Source organism: Hemitrygon akajei, chromosome 14 (genome assembly GCF_048418815.1).
Source record: "Hemitrygon akajei chromosome 14, sHemAka1.3, whole genome shotgun sequence".
In the NCBI taxonomy this organism is placed as follows: domain Eukaryota; kingdom Metazoa; phylum Chordata; class Chondrichthyes; order Myliobatiformes; family Dasyatidae; genus Hemitrygon; species Hemitrygon akajei.
Window position 1 is genome coordinate 101,983,551 of NC_133137.1, and position 22,282 is coordinate 102,005,832.

At 41.9% G+C, this 22,282-nt stretch overlaps 1 protein-coding gene across 3 annotated transcripts in view; it reads left to right on the forward strand.

Moving 5' to 3' along the window:
- The window catches only part of LOC140738853 (uncharacterized), a 41,557-nt gene that overhangs the window by 17,236 nt on the left and 2,039 nt on the right, over nucleotides 1–22,282 (forward strand). For 2 of the 3 annotated variants that reach the window (XM_073066795.1, XM_073066794.1), the window contains exons 5-8: nucleotides 698–898; nucleotides 3,369–3,616; nucleotides 6,182–6,247; nucleotides 10,968–11,130. In XM_073066795.1, the coding sequence (XP_072922896.1) occupies nucleotides 698–898; nucleotides 3,369–3,616; nucleotides 6,182–6,247; nucleotides 10,968–11,130 (678 nt within the window). Of the gene's footprint in view, nucleotides 1–697; nucleotides 899–3,368; nucleotides 3,617–6,181; nucleotides 6,248–9,003; nucleotides 10,300–10,967; nucleotides 11,131–22,282 lie in introns of those variants that run through there. The other variant, XM_073066796.1, reaches the window with a different exon arrangement.

The following is a 22,282-nucleotide window of genomic DNA, read 5'->3' on the forward strand; positions in this document are numbered from 1 at the left end:
CACTAGTCTCCTTAGTGTCCAAGCCATCTTCAAGGAGCAGTGCCTCAAAAAGCCAGCATCCATCATTAAGAACCCCCATCACTCAGGATGTGCCCTCTTCTCATTGCTACCATCAGGGAGGACGTACAGAAGCTTGAAGGCACACACCCAGTGATTCAGGAACAGCTTCTTCCCCTCCGCCATCCGATTTCTGAATGGACATTGAACCCATGAACATTACCTCACTACCTCTTTATTTCTGATTTTGCACTACTTATTTAACAATTTTATATATATATATAAAATTTATATATATATACTCACTGCAATTCAGAGTTTTTTCCTCTATTGTCATGTATTGCATTGTACTGCTGCCTCAAAATTAACAAATTTCAGGGCATATGCTGGTGATATTAAACCTGGTTCTGATGAAAGAAATTCAAAAGAAGCCTTACACAGGGTTCAAATGTTGAGGCTGCTTCAAGAAGAGGTGGGTGAAGTAAATGGCATTGATGCATTCAAGAAAATGTTAGATAACTACAACGATGAATGATAGACTAAATAAAGATGCAGGAACACCTTTGTGGAACTTTCAACCATTTTGTCCAGTGGCTTGATTTTGTGTTGGAGATTTATTCCAGTGTAATTGTATGCAATCCTATAGCATTGTACTGGTCCTGAAACCAGCCTCTGTTAATCTTGTGGATTCTTTTTCCAGTTGGAGTCTCTGGAAGGTGTTCAGCATGTCCCCCACCTCTGTGAGCTGTACATTCAGGGCAATGGTATTTGCAGCCTCCTGCCTCTCTCCAGCTCACTGAATCTCTGTGTTCTCGACGCATCGGACAACATGATTCTCTTCCTCTCTGAAACGCTGCATGTTCTTGAAAACCTGAGGAGACTGAAGCAGCTGAGACTCAAAGTGAGTTTTTTTTTAGAGAATTTCATTTCATTACCTTCTTTCATTAGGTTCAAATGTTGGGAATTTGTAAAAATAGTTGAAAATAAAGGACAAAGAAAGATGTAAATTAACTAAAGTGAAAACAGGCTACAGTGGTTGAAAAGTCTACTTATAATCACAATATTTAGTTTATACTATCATAAATCAAATTATTTCAAATGAGAATTAGCTATCCTCTTACAAATGAACATATTATGGTTGGGCATCTTTCCATAACAGCTGTTGCTTGTATAAATAGCTAATAAAAGAAATGAGAGAGTATGTTGAGCTTCTTCACATTCTTTATTTAAAGGTACAGCGTGGAATAGACTATTACAGACCTTTGAGCCATGCCACCCAGCAACCCCTGATTTAACCCTAGCTTGATTATGAGACAATTTACAATGACCAGTTAACCTGCTAACCAGCATGTCTTTGGACTGTGGAAAGAAACTGGAACACCCAGAGGAGACCCGCATGTTCCACAGGGAGGCCATACAAACTCCCTACAGCTGACATTGGAATTGAACTCTGAACTCCAGCGCCCCGAGCTGTAATAGCGTCATGCTAACCACTTCGCTACCTTGGTGCCCATTGTACTGTGGAAGTAGCAAGCAGGGTGGAACTTTTGTGACAATCCCTAATCTCAACAATATTAGATAGAGCCTGTCTTTTGATGGTAAAGGTTATCATTTCTCTCTCTTCATCCCCATTCATTGCTCTCAACAGTATGACAGGCAGAGGAAAAGATTTATTGTACCAAGTAGGAAATTTGGGATGGATAGAAGTCACCTAGAAAAGAGTAAGGAAAGAAATATAAACTTGTTTAAGGAGAGAAAAAAGGCTTTGAAAGTGTTAATTGCATTGTACAATCTTAAATTCATTAAGATTTGTCGACTGCTTGTACAATCATAAATTCATTAAGTTTGCTGACTGTGAATGCACCTTTAGGGAAACTATCTCCATTTTAATGAGCAAAAATAAATTGAATAAATGCATGTGATTTTGCATAATTAATAACTCAGCCATGAAACAAAGGTAACAAAAATAATAGTCATAAGCAAAATATTTATATGTATGAAAATTTGAAATCAGATCATAGAAGTACTGAAAATATTCTGCAGATCAGGCAGCATCTGTGGGGCAAAAAAAAACAGTTAATATTTCAGGCTATTGACCTTGTCTCCAGTCAGCACTCATCCTACTGATAGGTGACACCAACTCCAGAAGATCTGGTGTTCCTACTTCAGGGTCATCCATGCCCAGACAAGACTGTGAAAGATAGACAGACAGCTAGAATAACCACCTCTAATGGTCACAATCCAAATTACTTGTAATTGTCTTGGAAATTCCTCGGTCTAGACTGTATACAGTGATTTGTTTGGAAACAATTATTCATGTACTATGTTACGTGCTGACACAGAAGTTGTATTACATTGAGGCTGTTCATCACTATTGATGTCGACAAATCATGCAACAGATGTCAGACCAAGTGTGTTATTTATGCTTTGCAAATCTACAAAGGTACTGATAAATATGAATTCAATATAGTTAAGCAAGAACATACTTGCAATAACTCAGTATGTCCCAGAGCAAGAAGCTAGCTGGGATGAAAATTGTGGAAGAGTGATGAGCAAAGATCTGAAGAACAATCGAAGAGTTTGAAAAACAGATATAATCTTGTACTAGGTGGAAATCCCAAAAACTAGAGGTCATGTTTAGGATTGTTACTAGGAAGTTCAATAAGGAATTTCAGAAGATTCCTTTTATTCAGTGAGAGCTTAGATAATGTAACATTTGAGGTGAAGTTAAGAAAAAAGTGTTGGCGCGTGGCCAAGTGGTTAAGGCGTTGGTCTAGTGATCTGAAGGTCACTAGTTCGAGCCTCAGGTGTGGCAGCATGTTGTGTCCTTCAGCAAGGCACTTAACCACACATTGTTCTGCGACGACACCGGTGCCAAGCTGTATCGGCCCTCGTGCCCTTCCCTTGGACAACATCAGTCTTGCAGCGTGTGCAACTGCTGGTCTTCCATACAACCTTGCCCAGGCCTGCGCTCTGGAAACCTTCCAGGCGCAAATCCATGGTCTCTCGAGAGTAACGGATGCCTATAAAAACTATAATAAGAAAAAAATAGTTAAGTAAGAAAGAAACCAAAAGAAAGCTGTCTGACTGAGGATTTGAAAGAAAGTCATCTGGAACCTGAAAATTGACTCAGATGAGAAGTGTTGAAATGTGCTGCTTCAAACTGGTAAAATCAATGAACGTGGGGGAGGTGGTTTGATAGCTCCTAGCTCAGGAGTGAGTTATTTAACAAAAGCAAATAAGTAATACCCATGCAACATTACCTAACTGGCTTGGCCCCTTTTCTGTGACCTTTACTGTGTAAGTCATATTTTCTTCTGAAATCATGTTTCAGAAATAGCAAATGTTAATGTTTTTAAATTCTTTCTCAGGGCAATCCCTTAACCCAGGATAGTCGATACAACAGTGCAATTAGGCAATCCACGACTGTTGAAATCCTGGACAATGTGCTTCTAAGGGATGGGTTTACATATGGGTTGACATTCGAATCACCTGCAGACTTGCAAGGGCAGACGAAAGAAGGGTTGAAAGAGAGTGCACGGGCGGCATTCCAGAGCAGAGTCCAGGAGAAACGAATTGAAACTGAGATGGCTGTCCATTATCTTCACAGCAGGATATTGTAAGTAATCGCTGTTGTTGTTGCTTGCTTCTATTGTTTGCATGATTTATTTTTTTCTCTCTCTTTCTCTATACGTATTGGGGGTTGGTCAGGTTCCTTTCTTCATGACTGCCAGTAAACAAACAAATCTCAAGGTTGTATAATTTATACATTCTTTGATAATAAATGTATATTGAATACTTTGAATACACTATTCCTAGACCTTGCTGACATTTTTGTTCTACTTCTCTGATATAAAATCAAACAACCACTACCGTCCCAATCCTGAATCTGTACTTTCTGATACGTAACCCTTAATCTCATATAAAATCATCAATATTTTGAATATGAATGTGGACCCTGAAGGTCTTCAGGTACTTCTCTTCCACTCAAAGCAGGCATACCTCCTCTGTCCAATCTCATAATCCTAACTCCTAAACTTAATACCTTGACCGATGGAAGTCAGTGTGCTAAACGCCTTTTTAACTTTCTCCACGTTGTCTACCAGTAATGTCACTTCTGACAAATGATGCACTTGTACTCCTAAATCCTACTGTTCCTTTATACTCTCTAGTGCACTACCATTCATAGTGAAGTCTTGCTTTGTTTGACTTTACAAAATGCAATACCTCACACTTACCGTATTCAAAGCTCAAAGTAATTTTATTATCAAAGTACATATACAGTATTTTACCATATACTACCTTCAGATTCATTTTCTTACAGGCATTTACAGGAAAAGGAAATACAATAGAATTTTATGGAAAACAATGCATACACAAAGTCTGACACAGAACTGAAGTTCAAAGTTATAAATAGATTTTATTAACAAAGCACATATATGTCACCACATACAACCCTGAGATTTGTTTTCTTCTGGGCACACTCGGCAAATCTATAGAATAAAAACTGTAACAGGATCAATGAAAGATCAACCAGAGTGCAGAAGACAAAAAACTGTGCAAATGCAAATATAAATAAATAGCAATAAATAATGAGAACACGAAATAAATGTGCAAAAGAACACAAACTGTGCAAATAAAAACAATAATGAGAACATGAGTTGTAAAGAACTCTTGAAAGTGAGTCTGCAGGTCACAGACTCAGTTTAGAATAGTGGTGAATCAAGTTATCCATGCTGGTTCAGGAGCCCGATGGCTGTCTCATTTAACAACGCTACCTAATTTTATGTCATCGGCAAATTTACTGATCAAGCCTTGGTCATTTGCATCCAAGTAATTTATATAAATAATAAATAAACAGAATTCTGTTTATCTCATTGACCCCCAATGATTTCTGTTTCCCTTCTAGTTTACTTAACCAATGGCTGCAAAGTACTTTGGGATGAGTTGGGGCTGAGAAAGTTGCAATGGAGATGCAAGTTTTCATTTCATCTTTGTTTAAAACAATCAGATTGTTTTAAACACGAGGTTCTGCAGATGCTGGAAATCCAGAGCAACGCACACAAAATGCTGAGTAAACTCAGCAGGTCAAACAGCATCTATGGAGGGAAATAAGCAGTCAACATTCCAGGCAAAGACCCTTCATCAGGACTGGAAAGGAATCAGGAAGAAGCCAGAATAAGAAGGTGGGGGGGGGGGGGGCGCAGAGGAGAAAGGAAGGAGTTCAATCTGGAAGTTGACAAGTGAAGCCTGATAAGGGGGAAGATATGTGGGTGTGGGAGGGGAAGTGAGGTGAGAAGCTGAGGGGTGATAAATAGATGAAGAAGAAGGAATCTGATAGGTGAGTGAATCATGGAAGAGAAGGAGGAAGGACACCAGAGGGAGGTGATAGGCAGATGAGAAGAAAAGAAAGGGTAAGAGTAGAGCCAGAAAGGGAAATGAATAAAGAGAGAAGGGGAGGAAGGAGAAATTAGAGGCTGTCAGATTGAAGGCATCTTAAATGGAATATGAGGTGTTGCTCCTCCAACCCGAGGTTGACATTATCGTGGTAGTAGATGAGGCCATGTTTTGGCATGTTGGAATGGGAATGGAGAGTGAAATTAAAATGGCTGACCACCAGGAAATCCAAACTTCCAGTAATTTTTCCCCCTCCCACTTCTTTCTTTTTCTTTTCCCCATTCTAACTCTCCTCTTACCCATTCTGTTCTCCTCACCTACCTATTACCCCGATTCTGGTGCCTCTCCTCCTCCACCTATCATCTCCTAGCTTCTGACCATCTCCCCCCTCCCCCCTCATCTACCTTCCCCCTCATCTGGCTTCATCTTTCACCTTCCAGCTTGTCCTCCTTCCCTTCCCACCCACCCCACCTTCTACTCTAGCTCCTTTCCCCTTCGTTCCAATCCTGCTGAAGAGTCACAGATCATTGTAATCCTTTTACCTTGTCTCTGTTTTCCCTTAAACTTTTCACCTAAACTCCTTGTTGTAGCAAGTTCCATATCCTGTGCTTTTGGTACAAGGTCTCCAAAGCATTACCATGCCTGTTCCACCCTACCTGTCCCACCCTACCTGTCCAACGTAGTCACTCCTCTCTGTTGGAAGAGCTTTAGTTTGATATTTTAGTTCTAAATCTGCGACATCATCTTATGCCCCATCTTTCCAAACTCATTATGTTGCATTCCGCAGGAGTCTTCAAAAAGATAACCAGGAAATGGAAGACCATTTAACACTGGAGTTGGAGGCATACTACAGGTACCTGGAGCTAATTTAATCTCAAGTACTTCTGTTATTGCTGAAATTAAGATTGCATTTATGAATCAAAATCATTGTGGCCTCTTTTAGCCTACAGATAATTGATGTTGTTGTCAAAATCTAGTTTACTGTACATGGGAGAAAACTGAGAAATGGCAGTTTCTGTACCTCTAGGGTTCTCAATAGAAATATATTTACTTTTTAATCATATATTCTTTTGAAAAATTCCCCAGCCAGTCACTCCCCTGACTGAAGAATCGAGCAATAATTTTAATCTAACCAACTGACTGGTAACTAGAGGACTTGAATCTCTTCTTGCTTCACCTAGCCTGTCAACTTTAGATTAAGATTGTAATTGCTTCAACTGAATGAAACGAGGGAATGGCTCCTGAATATAATAATGATTTTACTGGTTTTGATTGAACTGTGTCATAATCATTTCTTGGCTCATTTCATGCTATGAACTCTTTCTTTCAAACTACTGAAGTCATATTCCACTCCAACCAGAGATCGACCATAAAAAGCTCTTGCCTCAGAATCAGCTATTTATGGATGCTGTGCTCTTTCTCTTAGGCTGATCTTAACGGGATAACATTTTTAGCAGCTCTGCAACTATCAACCCATAAAGTACTTTCTGCCTTCATCCTGGGAGCAGTGTACATTCACCTCAGGCCAACGTCAGGCAGCTACTGGAGCAAATGAGCAACGTATTCAGCAGACACAAAACTCTGCACCCTGATGCCTTTCCCATCATTGCAGGAGATCTCAACCAGGCCAGTTTGAAGAAGTCTCAACAAAAACTTCCAACGTATCATCTGTGGAACCAGACAAGCCAAAACACTTGGCCACTGTTTTACCACCATCAAGAACACTTACCATGCCTTCCGACGGCCACACTTTGGAAAGTCCATCATCTGGCTGTACTTCTGCTCCCAGCATATAGGCACAGAGACTAAAGACTGCCACACCAGGGGTAAGGACCAAGAAGATATGGTCGAGGGAGGTAGAGGAGTGCTTACAGGACTGCCTTGAGTTGGTGAACAAGTCAATATTCAGGGATTTATCTTTGAGTTTGATTGAATATAGCAGTTATCTCCAAATTCATCAGGACTTGTGTGGGTGAGTGTGTGCCTTCGAAAACACACTAAACGTACCCAAACAAAAGCCATGGATGAACCAGGATATTCATAGTCTGCTGAGGGCTAGACCTGTGAGATCAAGATTGTTGATACAGAAATATACAAGAAGCTTAGGTATGATGTATGGAAAGACTATTTTAAGAGTGTAAAATCAATTCCAATTGAAGTTAGAGATGGAATTGGATGGCAGGGTTTGCAGGCCATTACTTCCTACAGAGCAAAACCTAATGTCATGAATGGCTGTGATGCTTCACTCCCAGATGAGCTCAATGCCTTTTATGCACGGTCTGAAAAGGAGAATAAGACTACACCTGCGCACAGTCCTGCAGCATCTGGTGAGCCTGTGATCTTCGTCTTGGAGGCTGATGTCGGAACATCTTTCAAAAGGGTGGACCCTCACAAGGCATCAAGCGCTGTCAGTGTCCCTTGTGGGGCTCTGAAAACCTGGGCAAGGAGTGATCAAGGACATCTCTGATGTCTCACTGCTGCAGTCGGAGATTTCTACCAGCTACAAGAAGGCAAAATTTTACCAGTGCCCAAGAAGAGAATGGTGAGCTGCCTCAATGACTATCACCCGGTGGCATTCACATCTACTGTGATGAAGTGCTTTGAGAGGCTGGTCATGGCCAGAATCGACTGCTGCCTAAGCAAGGAACTGGACCCACTGCAATTTGCCTATCGCCATAATAAGTCAACAGTGGATAACAGGTCCTCCTCGCTGACAATTAAGATTGCACTTCAAGATTGCCTGCTAAGCCCACCACTCTATTCCCTCCACACCCCCTGATTTTTGTGGCTGGGCACAGCTCAAACTCCATCTGTCAATTTGCTGACAGCACAACTATTGTTGGCAGAATTTTGGATGGTGATGAGGAGACCTGCAGGAGTGAGATAGATTAGATGGTAGAGTTGTGTTGCAGCGACAACCTGGCACTCAATGTCAGTAAGACCAAGGAATTGATTGTGGACATCAGAAAGGGGAAATTCGGGGAAAACACACCAGTATTTATTGAGGGAACAGAAGTGGAAAGGGCGAGTGGTTTCAAGTTCCAAGGTGTCAACATCTCTGAGGATCTAACCTGAGCCCAACATGTTGACGCATTTACAAAGAAGGCATGGCGGCAGCTACAGAGTTTGAGGAGATTTGGTAATTCACCAGAGGCACTCAAATTTCTGCAGGTGTACCCTGGAGAACATTCTGACTAGCTGCAACACCGTCTGGTATGGAGGCTCCACTACACAGGATTGGAAAAAGCTGCAGGAAGTTGTGAACTCAGTCAGCTCCATTGTGGGCACTAGCCTCCCCAGCATCCAGGACACCTTCAAAATGTGATGCCTCAAAAAGGCAGTATCCATCATTACGGACCCCCATCACCCAGGACATGCCCTGATCTCATTGCTACCATCAGAAAGGAGGAACAGGAGCCTGAAGACACGCACTCAATGTTTCAGGAACAGCTTCTTCCCCTCCGCTATCAAATTTCCTGAACGGACAATGAACCCATAAGCACTACCTCACTATTATTTCTTCTCTTTTTGCACTGCTTATTTAAGGTACTTTTCATTTCTATATATCCTTCCTACAGTAATTATAATTTTTATTCTTGTGTATTGCAGTGTACTGCTGCCGCAAAACAGGGGCGTGAAACCAGATTCCGATTCTGAAGCACTTAATCATCGCCATCAGTATTTATTTGTAGATTGCCTTTCCTTTGTGAAAGGTGTTAATTGATATGCCATTAATTACATGTGTTGTAACCCTATTCTACATGTTCATTACTCTGGGAAAACAAACGATTTTTGTTCAGAGTCTCCCCTTAGGTTAATGCTACACATGTTGATAAAAAGATTTTGTGTTCCAGCGTTCATCTGCTCAGAAACTTCTATTTATGAATGTTGATGGTGCTGATGATGTTGGATTTCCTGATGTTCTCAGAATGCAGTTTTCTCTGCTTCCGATTTCCATATCTTACCCCCGATAGGAGCCTGAACTGGAAAATCCTAGCGCATGGCTTTTAGCTCCAGATCACAGGAAAAGTAGTTCTTGACAGTTATATGCTGAAGCCTGCACAGACCATGAATGGTGCATACCTTCAATGTATTTAATCCCTTCTGAAGAAGGAATTTAGATTGAAACACTCACTCAATTTTTCTTTCCACAACCCTGTTTGACCTGCTTAGTGTTTAATGCATGTTTTGACCTTAGAGTCATGGAGCATAGAAATAGACCCTTTGGCCCATGTAGCCTGTGCCGAATTATTACTCTGCCAAGCGATCCCTGCGCGACTCCCTTGTCCATTCGTCCCCCCCATCCCTTCCCACCGATCTCCCTCCTGGTACTTATCCTTGCAAGCGGAACAAGTGCTACACCTGCCCGTACACTTCCTCCCTCACCACCATTCAGGGCCCCAGACAGTCCTTCCAGGTGAGGCGACACTTCACCTGTGAGTCGGCTGGTGTGGTATACTGCGTCCGGTGCTCCCGGTGTGGCCTTTTATATATTGGTGAGACCCGACACAGACTGGGAGACCGTTTCGCTGAACACCTACGCTCTGTCCGCCAGAGAAAGCAGGATCTCCCAGTGGCCACACATTTTAATTCCACGTCCCTTTCCCATTCTGATATGTCTATCCATGGCCTCCTCTACTGTCAAGATGAAGCCACACTCAGGTTGGACCTTATATACCAGCTGGGTAGCCTCCAACCTGATGGCATGAACATTGACTTCTCTAACTTCCATTAATGCCCCTCCTCCCCTTCTTATCCCATCCCTGATATATTTAATTTTGTCCCCCCCCCCCCTTTTTTTCTCTTTCTCTGCCCATCACTCTGCCTGTTCTCCATCTCCCTCTGGTGCTCCCCTCCCCCTTTTTTTCTTCCTAGGTTTTCCATCCCATGCTCCTTTCCCTTCTCCAGCTCTGTATCCCTTTTGCCAATCACCTTTCCGGCTCTCAACTTCACCCCACCCCCTCCGGTCTTCTCCAATCATTTCGCATTTCCCCCTCCCCCTCCTACTTTCAAATCTCTTACTATCTTTCCTTTCAGTTAGTCCTGACGAAGGGTCTCGGCCCGAAACGTCGACAGCGCTTCTCCCTATAGATGCTGCCTGGCCTGCTGCGTTGCACCAGCATTTTGTGTGTGTTGCTTGAATTTCCAGCTTCTGCAGATTTCCTCGTGTTTGCTTTATCAATCACTCTGAATTTATTTGAATCCAAGTTACTTATCACTGCCTTATCTGTTCCCTTGATATTTTACAAAATGAGGCAGTATCTCCTGTAGTGAAAATAAAATCCTTTCTGTGAGTCTTTCCTTAAGAGTCATTGATATCAACTTTAGTCTTGTTCTTCATGTCTGACTTCTATTCAGCACTCGTTTCTGCGGGCATGAATTGGTCAGAATTGAGCTGGGTCCCAGGTGGAGATGGACAATTTGGAACCATTTTGAAAGAAAGAGAGACATGTGGCTTGCATTCATTAGTCTAACCACACTGTTACAGATTTGGGTTTACCAGTTATTACAAGGATTTTGGTTTGCTCAAAATATGCAGAAGTAAAACAGTTCTCCTGACTACTTCCTCAAAGGTACTTGGATGCTATCCCTGCTGAAGATTATCAGAGTATCGATTCCAGGAAGGTCCCTAGTGCCATGGAGAGATACATGTTCACCAAGTTTTGGGAAAGATGGGATGAGGGTGAACGAAAGCAAAGGGATCGTCCATTCAAAGACCTGACAAAATCAGAAGAGGTAAGGCCCATCCTCACTAAAGTGGAAGGCCAATGTGACAGGGAACTGGTTACCATGGCACTTAGTTTACTTTTTATGTCCTCCCCCTCCAGTAAGTCTGAAAAATTTGCTTTTCAAACTTAGTATAAAAAAGATGATGGTGCTAAGGTAATATATTTGATTTATATGGTTGCACATTCATTCCCAGCATATTTCCTCCAGGAGCCTGGGGTGAAAGTAATTTAAATTTCTTATCAGTGCTATCATGTAAATTTCTTACTGGTACAGTTGGCTAGCAAACATATCATTGTCAATTTTCTTGCCAGTATATTGAACTAGCCTTTGATGTCTTGCTTTCACCTCTACTTGTGGATCACACAATTTAGAAATGTAGTAAGGAGTTCTGTACACTTGAGGGTAACTTGATGAGATCCTCCACTCTTTACACAAAGTGGGCATTGACTAAAACCCTGATGTGCAGTGTGCATCTCCTGTTCTTTCTCATATGACACATCTCATAGATTGAAAACAGCCAATGGGCAGGAGTGGTCTCACCATGTGAAACCCCGGGAGATTATCTCTACAAGGGTTCATCATAATCATTGTAATCCCTCCTTTTTCTGCAAGCACCCTAACTAATCTTATACTTCTTTTAGAGATGTAAACCTTTAATTAGTCAACTGAGTATAAGGAGATTTTAAGGAGTCCTCAAGAAGAAGAGATAAGGAGGTTGAAAGCATGAGGAAGAAATTCTAGAGGCTAATGTCTAGGTTGCTATGAGCACAGCATCCAATGATGGAACGAGTAAAATTGGTCAGAAGGCAAAACTGAATGAGTGCAGGTATCTCAGAAGGATTTCAGTGACTAGACAAGGATCCAAAAGTTGGCCAATGAGGAATCTGAAAACTAAGATGAGTATTTGAAATCAAAATATTGTTGGGCTTATGGATCAATATAGGCAAAAATAAGCCATTTTGCCATTGATACTTCTTCTCAATGCCAAAATTACATTGTCTCCATACCCCTGGTTGCCTTTTGTGTCCAGTCTACATAAATTAGCAAACATTAGGTGAAAGGGATAATGTGAGTTGGAATAGAGACTTGAGAGCTTTGAATGAGCTCATGTTTACGGAGAGATTGTGAAGGTTCTATCTGCTAGTAAAGGCAGCACAGAGTTCAAGTGGTGAGAAACAAATATAGAAAAGGTATTCAGTAGCTCATGCAAAATGCAATGGATTCCAAATGAAATATTTAGGGATGAAATCTTTTACTTGCTTAAAAGACATTTGAATGCTGTGATGGATGAATTGTAGACTTTTCTAGATGACTTGAGCTTTTATGCTCAATCTTTTGAGCTAATTTACAGCACTTCTCAGAGCTGAAATCTCACACCTGCTGGGAGCTGGACATTGAAGCTTTCGCAAGGCACTTTCTTGTCTTTACTGTCTATTTTCTGTCGCTGTCTGCATTTGGAATGTGATTAAAGGTAAATTGAGCATATTACTTTCACTCAGAATATTTATTGCCTTCAAAGAATTTGTGCTGAAAAAGCCTCAGGTCTTCAATAATTATAAACATAGTAAGGAATAGTGAGATCTCCCCCGAAAAGATAATTCATCTATGACAAACCACTTTAATTAAAAGCTGTGCAGAATATTCAATTCTTAATATTAGTAATAAATTGAATATTTCAGCTTTTCAGTCCTGATGCAGGTTTTTGTTCTGAAACGTTGACAGTTCCTTCCCTACCACAGGACAGATTGAGTTACTTCTGGCACGTTCTTTTAACGTCTTCTCATTGGCAGAACCTGAGGAGATAAAAAGAAAGTACCGTAATTGATTAAGGAAACAAAAAAATGATGAAGGGAAAAGCTTCTTTCACACATTGAGAGATTGAAAGGAAAACAAAATGCTGATCCTTGGGAAGTAGGGCCAACTGGATTGATCTTTCGTTTAATTAGAACAGTCCAAATGGTCTGAATGTACAGTATTTCCAGTCTTCACTGTGCAGAAGCAAGAATATAAGCCTGTGCGGAGAGAGAGTGGGGTGGTGAAATGTGCAGTGTAGTGCAGTCACTGGAGTTGAGTATGATGTTCTCCTAAGAGGTTGTCTATTGGTGGGTTCTCAGCTGGCTGTAGAGGCTGATCCAGGATCCACATATTCTGGTGCAGTGTGGGCGAGAGTAAGTGGTGGCTGTGGTTCGTGTTTGGGCCTTTTGATTGGTCAGTTTCTCCTTGTGCAACTACTGCTTGTTCTCTGCAGCACAGTGGAGATTGTTCTCATGTAGAGCTGCTCCTTCTTGAACAGATTTCCTCCAGGAAATACTCTCGAAATGACCTGGAATCCCATCCAGTAAAATAGCCTGGGACTGAGACCATGGAATGGTCAGATTAATGTGGGTCATGTTAAGCCTACATTATAACTTTATGCAAGAAAATTAGATGCAAGACATGTGTCTATTTATTTCCATTAGCGTGCTTGGTAAGGATGGATCTGCAAATAAAACATCTGAATTAAACTGATAATATTTCCAAGTTTTGTAAATTTCTCTTGTACTGTTGACTGCTGTAGGGGAGAGACTTTATACCTAGTGTCAATGTCTGACCTGATCTTTGGAAGATTTCCATTTACACAACTTCAGAAGGGACGCTGAGTGTCAAAGGCTGATCAGGAGCTGCTAAAGTTGTAATGCTGTAGTGTTGTACCATTCTGGATCCTAACTCAAAATAAAGGTCTCTGTCCATAGTAAAAAAAAAAAAAATCCACCTTTGCACTTTTTCTAGTATTTTCCATGTCAAATAAAGTCAGAGTCTTGGGCAGGTGTTCCCAATCTGAAGTCCACGGTTAATGGTAGGGGTCCATGGCATTAAAAAAAAGTTAGGAACACCGGGACTTGGCTTTAAACTTTCTAAGTACAAGTGCTGCCATAAAATAAGCCATAAATGATTGCTTAGTTTTACCCAAGAACTTTTTTAGTCTCAAGGTGAGGTCTGTTGTTAAGAAACATTACAGTTATTAGCCTTCAGCATTACACTTACTTTGGTAGAGACTTATCTCTACCCCGCGACCCAAGCATAAGTTATAATTTATAATGTTTCATATAATAAAGTGAACATAGAAACCCACAGCACATTACGGGCGCTTTGGCCCACAGTGTTTTGCCCACCATGTAACCTATTCTAGAAACTGCCTAGAATTTCTCTAGCACCTAGCCCCCTATTTTTCTAAGCTTCATGTACCTATCCAAGAGGCCCTTAAAAGGTCCTTCTGTATCTGCTTCCACCACCGTCACTGGCAGTGCATTCCATGCACACGCCACCCTCTGTGTGTAAAACTTACTCCTGATATCCCCTTGATACCTATTTCCATGCACCTTAAAACTATGCCCCCCATGTTAGTCATTTCAGCCCTGGGGAGAAAGCTTCATGATCAATGCCCCCTCATCATCTTATACATCTCTATCAGGTCACCTCTCATCCTCCGTTGCTCCAAGGAGAAAAGGCCAAGTTCACTCAATCTATTCTCATAAGGTACACCCTCCAATCCAGGCAACATCCTTACAAATCTCTTCTGCACTCTCTCTGTAGTATCCACATCCTTTCTGTAGTGAGGTGACCAGAACTGAGCACAGTACTCCAAGTGGGGTCTGACCAAGGTCTTATATAGCTGTAACATTACCTCTCAGCTCTTGAACTCAATCCCACAGCTGATGAATACCAACACACCATACACCTTCTTAACAACACTGTCAACCTGTGCAGCAGCTTTGAGTGTCCTATGGACATGGACTCCAAGATCTCTCAGATCCTCCACACTGCTAAGAATCTTACCATTAATATTATCTTCTGTCTTCAAATTTTACCTACTAAAATGAACCACTTCACATTTATCTGGGTTGAAGTCCATCTGCCACTCCTCAGCCCAGTTCCGCATCCTAATGATGCCCGCTATAACCTCTGTCAGCCCTCCAGACTATCAGCAAACTTACTAGCCTGCCCTTCTACTTCTTCATCTAGGTCATTTATAAAAATCACAAAGAGGAGGGATCCCAGAACAGATCCCTGCACAACACCACTGGTCACTGACTTCCATGCAGAATACGAACCATCTACAACCACCCTTTGCCTTCTTGGGCAAGCCAATTCTGAATCCACAAAGCAAGGTCTTCTTGGATCTCATGCCTCCTTACTCTCTGAATGAGCCTCACATGGGGAACCTTATCAAATGCCTTACTGAAATCCATATACTGTACACTACATCCACTCCTCTACCCTCATCAATATATTTTGTTACATCCTCAAAGGATTCGATCAGGCTCATAAGGCATGACCTGCCCTTGACAAAGCCATGCTGACTGTCCCTAATCAGATTATGTCTCTCCAAACGTACAAAACAAAAGTTCTGCTACAGTCCATGGACAAATAACTAACCAAGATGAAGCACTACATTTCCACTAACCTTGTATGATAACTGAATAAAACTATCAATTAGCAGTGCATAGCAGAAGCCTTATGCTCAGGGTTGGTGCTATGTACTAGGTTGGAAATGCCCAAGCTGAGAAAATCTTGCCATTGATCACAGGCTGGCATTGCTCAACAATCACATTCAATGGGTGGAAATTAAACAAACACTTCTGCAGCTGCAGCAGCCCATGGAGCTGCTTAGTGTCACCTGGAAGCCAAAGATGTCTTAAACTCTGCAGCTGAACTTGACAGAACTTGGTAAGGAATATCTTAGTCTTAGCACAAGTATTTGTTCATTGGTTATGCGCCATGTCGCATGACATAGGCAATCATGGATAGTTCTTGGCAAATTTTTCTACAGAAGTGGTTTGCCATTTCCTTCTGGACAAGTGTCCTCACAAGACAGGTGACCCAAGCCATTATCAATACTCTTCAGAGATTGTCTGTCTGGCATCAGTGATCACATAACCAAGTCTTGTGATATGCACCAGCTGCTCATATGACTATCCACTACCTTATCCCTGGCTTCACATGACCCTGATTGAGGGGGGGGGGGGGGGATGAGGGGCTAATCAGGTGCTACACCTTGCCCAAGAGTGACCTGCAGCAGGCTAGTAGAGGGAAGGAGCACATTACCCCTCCTTTGATGGAGCGGTATCTCCACCCCGCCACCCAAGCACAAGTATTACAGGATTGAAATTGAAAAAAACTTCACTATGATTCTTCAATAATAAAATAAATTTGGCAATATCTCTAGTTTTTGTAGCCCAAGGTGTTGTAGGACCAACAGCTCTTTAGTACATCATTGTGAAAATTTATCACTTGTCCCCCTAAGGAGCAGACTGAATCCAAAAGGTTTCTAAAAATAAAAAATGTGTCAGTTATTTACCAGGTGCACAAAGAAATTTAACACATAATAAAATCTGTAAAAATTTGGAAATAAATTATATTCTTATGTGTTGTAATACACGTTTAGGCGTGTTCAAAGGGTGGCTAAACCAACAACTTGATTGTTTTTAACTTCCCTCTGTCGTTTTGGAATTCTGAAAGGAATTAGGGCGAATTAGCATGACTAATTATTTCACTGATCTATCTCACCTATCTACAGTCTTACTCTCCATTTTACTCTGAAACCTTTCTCTTTCTTGCCTCACAGGTAGATAGTGTAGTTAAGAAAGCTCATGGGGTGTTAGCTTTCATAAGTCGAGGGATAGAGTTTAAGAGACACAATGTAATGATGCAGCTCTATAAAACTCTGGTTAGGCCACACTTGGAGTACTGTGTCCAGTTCTGGTCGCCTCACTATAGGAAGGAAGTGGAAGCATTGGAAAGAGTACAGAGGAGATTTACCAGGATGCTACCTGGTTTAGAGAGTATGGATTATGATCAGAGATTAAGAGAGGTAGGGCTTTACTCTTTGGAGAGAAGGAGGATGAGAGGAGACAGGATAGAGGTGTACAAGATATTAAGAGGAATAGACAGAGTGGACAGCCAGCGCCTCTTCCCCAGGGCACCACTGCTCAGTACAAGAGGACATGGCTTTAAGGTAAGGGGAGGGAAGTTCAAGGGGGATATTAGAGGAAGGTTTTTCACTCAGAGAGTGGCTGGTGCGTGGAATACACTGCCTGAGTCAGTGGTGAAGGCAGATACACTAGTGAAGTTTAAGAGACTACTAGACAGGTATATGGAGGAACTTAAGATGGGGGGTTATATGGGAGGCAGGGTTTGAGGGTCGACACAACATTGTGGGCTGAAGGGCCTGTGATGTGCTATACTATTCTATGTTCTATGTAAAACACAATTTACAGGGTTAGAAATTCAGAGATTTTTGCAAGAAACAAGATTGATTTGAAGAGCAAAATATTCACAGAACGTGAATGGTATGTCTCTATACTCACAGAACTCAATGGAAAATTAGTCTGAGAACTTCTGAATGCATGAAATGCCCACCCTTGCACAATATCCAGCAGTGACATCAGTCAGAATACAATAAATCTATAACAATGCTGAAGCCAATGGTTTAGAGATTGAGATTATCTTTATTTGTCACATGCGCATCCAAAAACACAGTGAAATGTATCATTTATGTCAATGGAAAACACAAGAGGAGAGGAGAACGGCCAGACTGGCTCAAGCTGAGAGGAAGGCGACAGTAACTCAAATAACCACACATTACAACAGTGGTGTGCAGAAGAGCATCTCTGAACTTTGAACATTGAAGTGGACTGGGTGTATTTCTGCCACAGACCATCAGGTACTGGTTGAAGAATTTTCAATGAATTATGGTACAAACTTTTCTAAATCCTCCCACACTCCCCCCCCCCCCCCCCACAAAAAGACAGCAAATAAGAAATATAAGCACAAGTAGAACTAGGTAGCCTGATCATTGTGGCTTGAGCTGCCAGGAGTTGTAGATTATTTATAGTCTATGAATTGGTTTGCACTTTTCTGCCTTTTCCCAGAGCAGAAATGGCTTTTCTGAGAGGGTTTAATTTTAGGGTGATTGAAGGAAGATGTAGGGGGGAATGTCAGAGGTAAGGTTTTTTTTACACAGGGAGTGGCGAGTGTGTGGAATGCCCTGCCAGGGATGATAGTAGAGGCAGATATGGTAGCAGGGCGGCTTGCATAAGGCTTTACAGTGCCAGCGACCTGGGTTGAGTTATTGCCTATGTTTGATAGGAGTTTGTACATTCTCCCTGTGGCTGCATGGGTTTCTACTGAGAGCTTTGCTTTCCTCCCACTTTCCAAAGACGTACGGGTTAGTAGGTTAATTGGGCGGCTCAGGCTTGTTGGGCCAGAAGGGCCTGTTATTGTGATGGATGTCTTCAAAAAAAATTACATTAGGGGCCTTTAGGAAGGTCTTAGATAGATACATGAATGATTGAAAAATGGTGGGCTAGATTGATCTTACAATAGGTCGAAAGGTTGGCGCAACATTATGCACTGAAGGGCCTGTGCTGTGTGTTCTACTTTGCAGATAGAAGTTTAGCATCATAGTCACAGACCCTCTGGGTATATAACTGGAATGTCTGAGGGATGTATTATTTTTAGGTGCTGAAAGATTTCTTTGGAATTAACAGCCACTTGTTACCAGCCTTGTTTCTTCTTGATAACTATTTTGTGTTCTCAATCCAACAAAGCACCTGGCTAGAAAGACCTCCTGGAATGTTAATTGCCATGATTCAGTTGACTTTTTGGGAATGAGCAGAGAAGATGGGAGGGTTACCTGGGTAATTTTTCCCAAGGGCATGGCCTTGCAGTGACACATGCATGCATGCATCATTAACATATTTCTCTCCAGGTCATTTCACATTTCACATTTCTCCTTATTCCACCTGACCTCTACAATCACTGAACAGTCCTATGGGACCTGAATGTTTGCTTTTCTCTCACTCCTCCAAAATGCTTTCAGCCAGTAACAGTAACTGGGGAAAACAATCACAATGGATACAGGAAATCACTTGTTTTGTATAACATTGTTTAATGCAGAGTTTTCATTTTTTAAATTGTTTATAAAGCTCTAAATTATTGTAACTGTGTAATGATTTGATCAGTATGAACAATGTGCCTAAGAGATAGAAGCAGAATAATGCCATTTTTCCCTTTGAGTCTTCACCATTCCATCATGACTGATATATTATCTTGCTCAACCCATTCTGCCTTCTCCCCATAACCTTTGACGCCCTGACTAACTAAAAACCTTTCAACATCTGCTTTAAATATACCCACTGACTTAGCCTGTGGCAATGAATTCCATCGATTCACCATCCTCTGGCTAAAGAAATTCCAGCTCAGTTCTATTTTAAAGGGGCATGTTACTCTGAGGCTCTACCTTCTGGTCCTAGCCTCCCCTACTATAAGAATCTTCCTCTCCACGTCCACTCCATCTAGGCCTTCCAATATTCAATAGGTTTCAATGAAATCTATTGCATTGTACAGCTGCTGCAACAAAAAAAAAACCAAATTTCATGGCATACATGAGTCATGATAAACCTGATTCTGATATGGGTCTCTTTTGTGGACTGAGAGGAGAATCATATAACCATATAACAATTACAGCATGGAAACAGGCCATCTCGGCCCTTCTAGTAAGTGCCGAACACTTACTCTCACCTAGTCCCACTGGCCCGCACTCAGCCCATAACCCTCCATTCCTTTCCTGTCCATATCCCTATCCAATTTTACTTTAAATGACAATACCGAACCTGCCTCTACCACTTCTACTGGAAGCTCGTTCCACACAGCTACCACTCTCTGAGTAAAGAAATTCCCCCTCGTGTTACCCTTAAACTTTTGCCCCCTAACTCTCAACTCATGTCCTCTTGTTTGAATCTCCCCTACTCTCAATGGAAAAAGCCTATCCTCGTCAACTCTATGGTTGGATAAAGGGGAAGGGAGATGGGGAGGGAGCAGGACGTACTGAGAGACATTTTGTAATGATCAATAAACCAATGATCCAGAAGAAAATGACCTTGCCTGGTATGTGGGAGCTGGGTGAGTCTGGATCCACACCACCCCCAGCCCCTGCAGCTGTCCCACACTCCTCCCACAGCACTCCATACTCACAATTCCCAGCATCTTTCACTCCCGCCAGATTTACAAAATCGTTCTCCACTCCATGTTGATAAATACAGTACTGTGCAAAGGTCTTATGCACCCTAGCTATATATATGTGCCTAAAATTTCTGCACAATACACTACCCGTTATGAATGCCTGACCTGTACTGCCCATGCATGTGAATGAAGATCTGGGAGACCTGAGGGATGAATCTTCCAGCTGGTATAGAGTTGGAAGCATCTTTTGCCATCGGGAAACTCTACTCGGGGCTGCATTTCCTTCTTGTGAACTGTCCAGGTTATGATCAAGTCACAGGAACAACAACCTGCCATAACCCAGGATACACCTGTACAGGTAAAGTGGAATGTACTGTGTAACAGAATATGCCACTATTTACCCAATCATATTGTTAATTTCTGTGGTGATTTTGACCTAGCAATACCAAACCTGACTAACCATAGGGGGATGATTTAATGTTGTTGGGTCTTTCTGTGCCATCATCTGATTCTGCGATGGAAGTGATGTCTAAACCAGCAGGACAATAACTCACTGTGTGGAGCTTTTAGCAATGTTGTGACAAGAAAATTGTTATAGCTAGTCTTAAATTCATGGATAATCCAATGGATCATTCCATCACTTTTTACAGTTGCAGATAAAAATATGTAGTAAAGAAGGAAATTATAGTTTACAGGATGATGGATATTATCATCAATTTGATGACAATATCCATTGACATCATTGTGTATTGATGTCAAGTGGGCATTGAAGTGTCAGATAGGATTGAGTTCAATAAAGAGCAGGGTAATGCACATGGGGAAGGCGTACATGGAACTGCAAATCAAATGGAAGGATTAGGAACGTTATACTCAGCAGCATGTCTGCAGATCAATGAAATGATTAACGCAATTAGATATATCTAGAAAAATACACCAGATGCTTGTCTCTTTGGAGTGGCATGATACGTAGTGGTTAATGCCAGCGATCACTGATCAGGGTTCAATTCCTGCCGCTGTCTGTAAGGAGTTTCTACGTTTTCCCCGTGACAGTGCGGGTTTCCTCCCACTTTCCAAAGACAGATGGGTTAGGATTAGTAACTTGAGGACACCTCATGGCGACATTCCCAACACATCCTCAGACTGTGTTGGTTGTTAAGACAAACGATGCATTTCACTGTAGGTTTTGACATACATCTGACAAATAACTTACTTAGCCCGACATCACCCTGATTGGGGCAGAGGCTGCCAACAGCAGCTCGCCAGAGTCCTCTGTCTTTTGAGTTGTATCCAGGTGTAGTCCATCTTCGAAGATCATTCCTCTCCCAGGGATGAGGTGTTTGGAGCTTCTGTTTGCATTTCTGTAGCTCTGGGGGTTGTAGGGAGTGGGATTGCTAGTCCCATGCCCAATTCTCCTCCTGTTGCATCTGGCCTTGGGACTACCCATGCCATCAACACTGATTGAAACCAATTCATAAATTGAGGGAGTTAACAAAAATAGTATCTTGTCTCCCTTTGGGGATGAGAAGGGCCTGAAAGAGTAGTGGTGGCAAAAACACTCAAAGTGGTTAAAAGTTCCTGTTGAGCCCACGAGCCATTATCAATAAGACTACACACTGAGATGGGGGGGGGGGGAATAAATTCCCCTTTGTTCAATGTACTCTGGTCACAATGGGCTGAATGGCTCCTCTATCCCATAAATTTCCATGAGTCTATGAACTTAGTGATGGAGCTGTATACCTAACTAGCGTGAGCACCTAACAGATCTAGCAGAAGGAGTTTCAGTCACAAATACGAGAAAGTCTGTAAATGCTGGAAATCCAAAGCAACAAACACAAAATGCTGGAGGAACTCAGCAGGCCAGACAGCATCTATAAAAAAGAATAAACAGCCAACATTTCAAGCTGAGGTCCTTCTTCAGGACTGAGAAGGAAGAGGGAAGATACCAGAATAAAAAGATAAGGGGAGGGGAAAGAGTCTAGCTGGAAGGTGATAGGTGAAGCCAAGTGGGTGGGAAAGGTCAAGGGCTGGAGAAGAAGGAATCTGATGGGAGAGGAGAGTGGACCACAGGAAAAAGAGAAGGAGGAGGGGATTTGGGGAAAGTAATGGGTGAGAAGTAAAGGGTCAGAGTGGGGAATAGAGGAAAGAGGGGGTATAC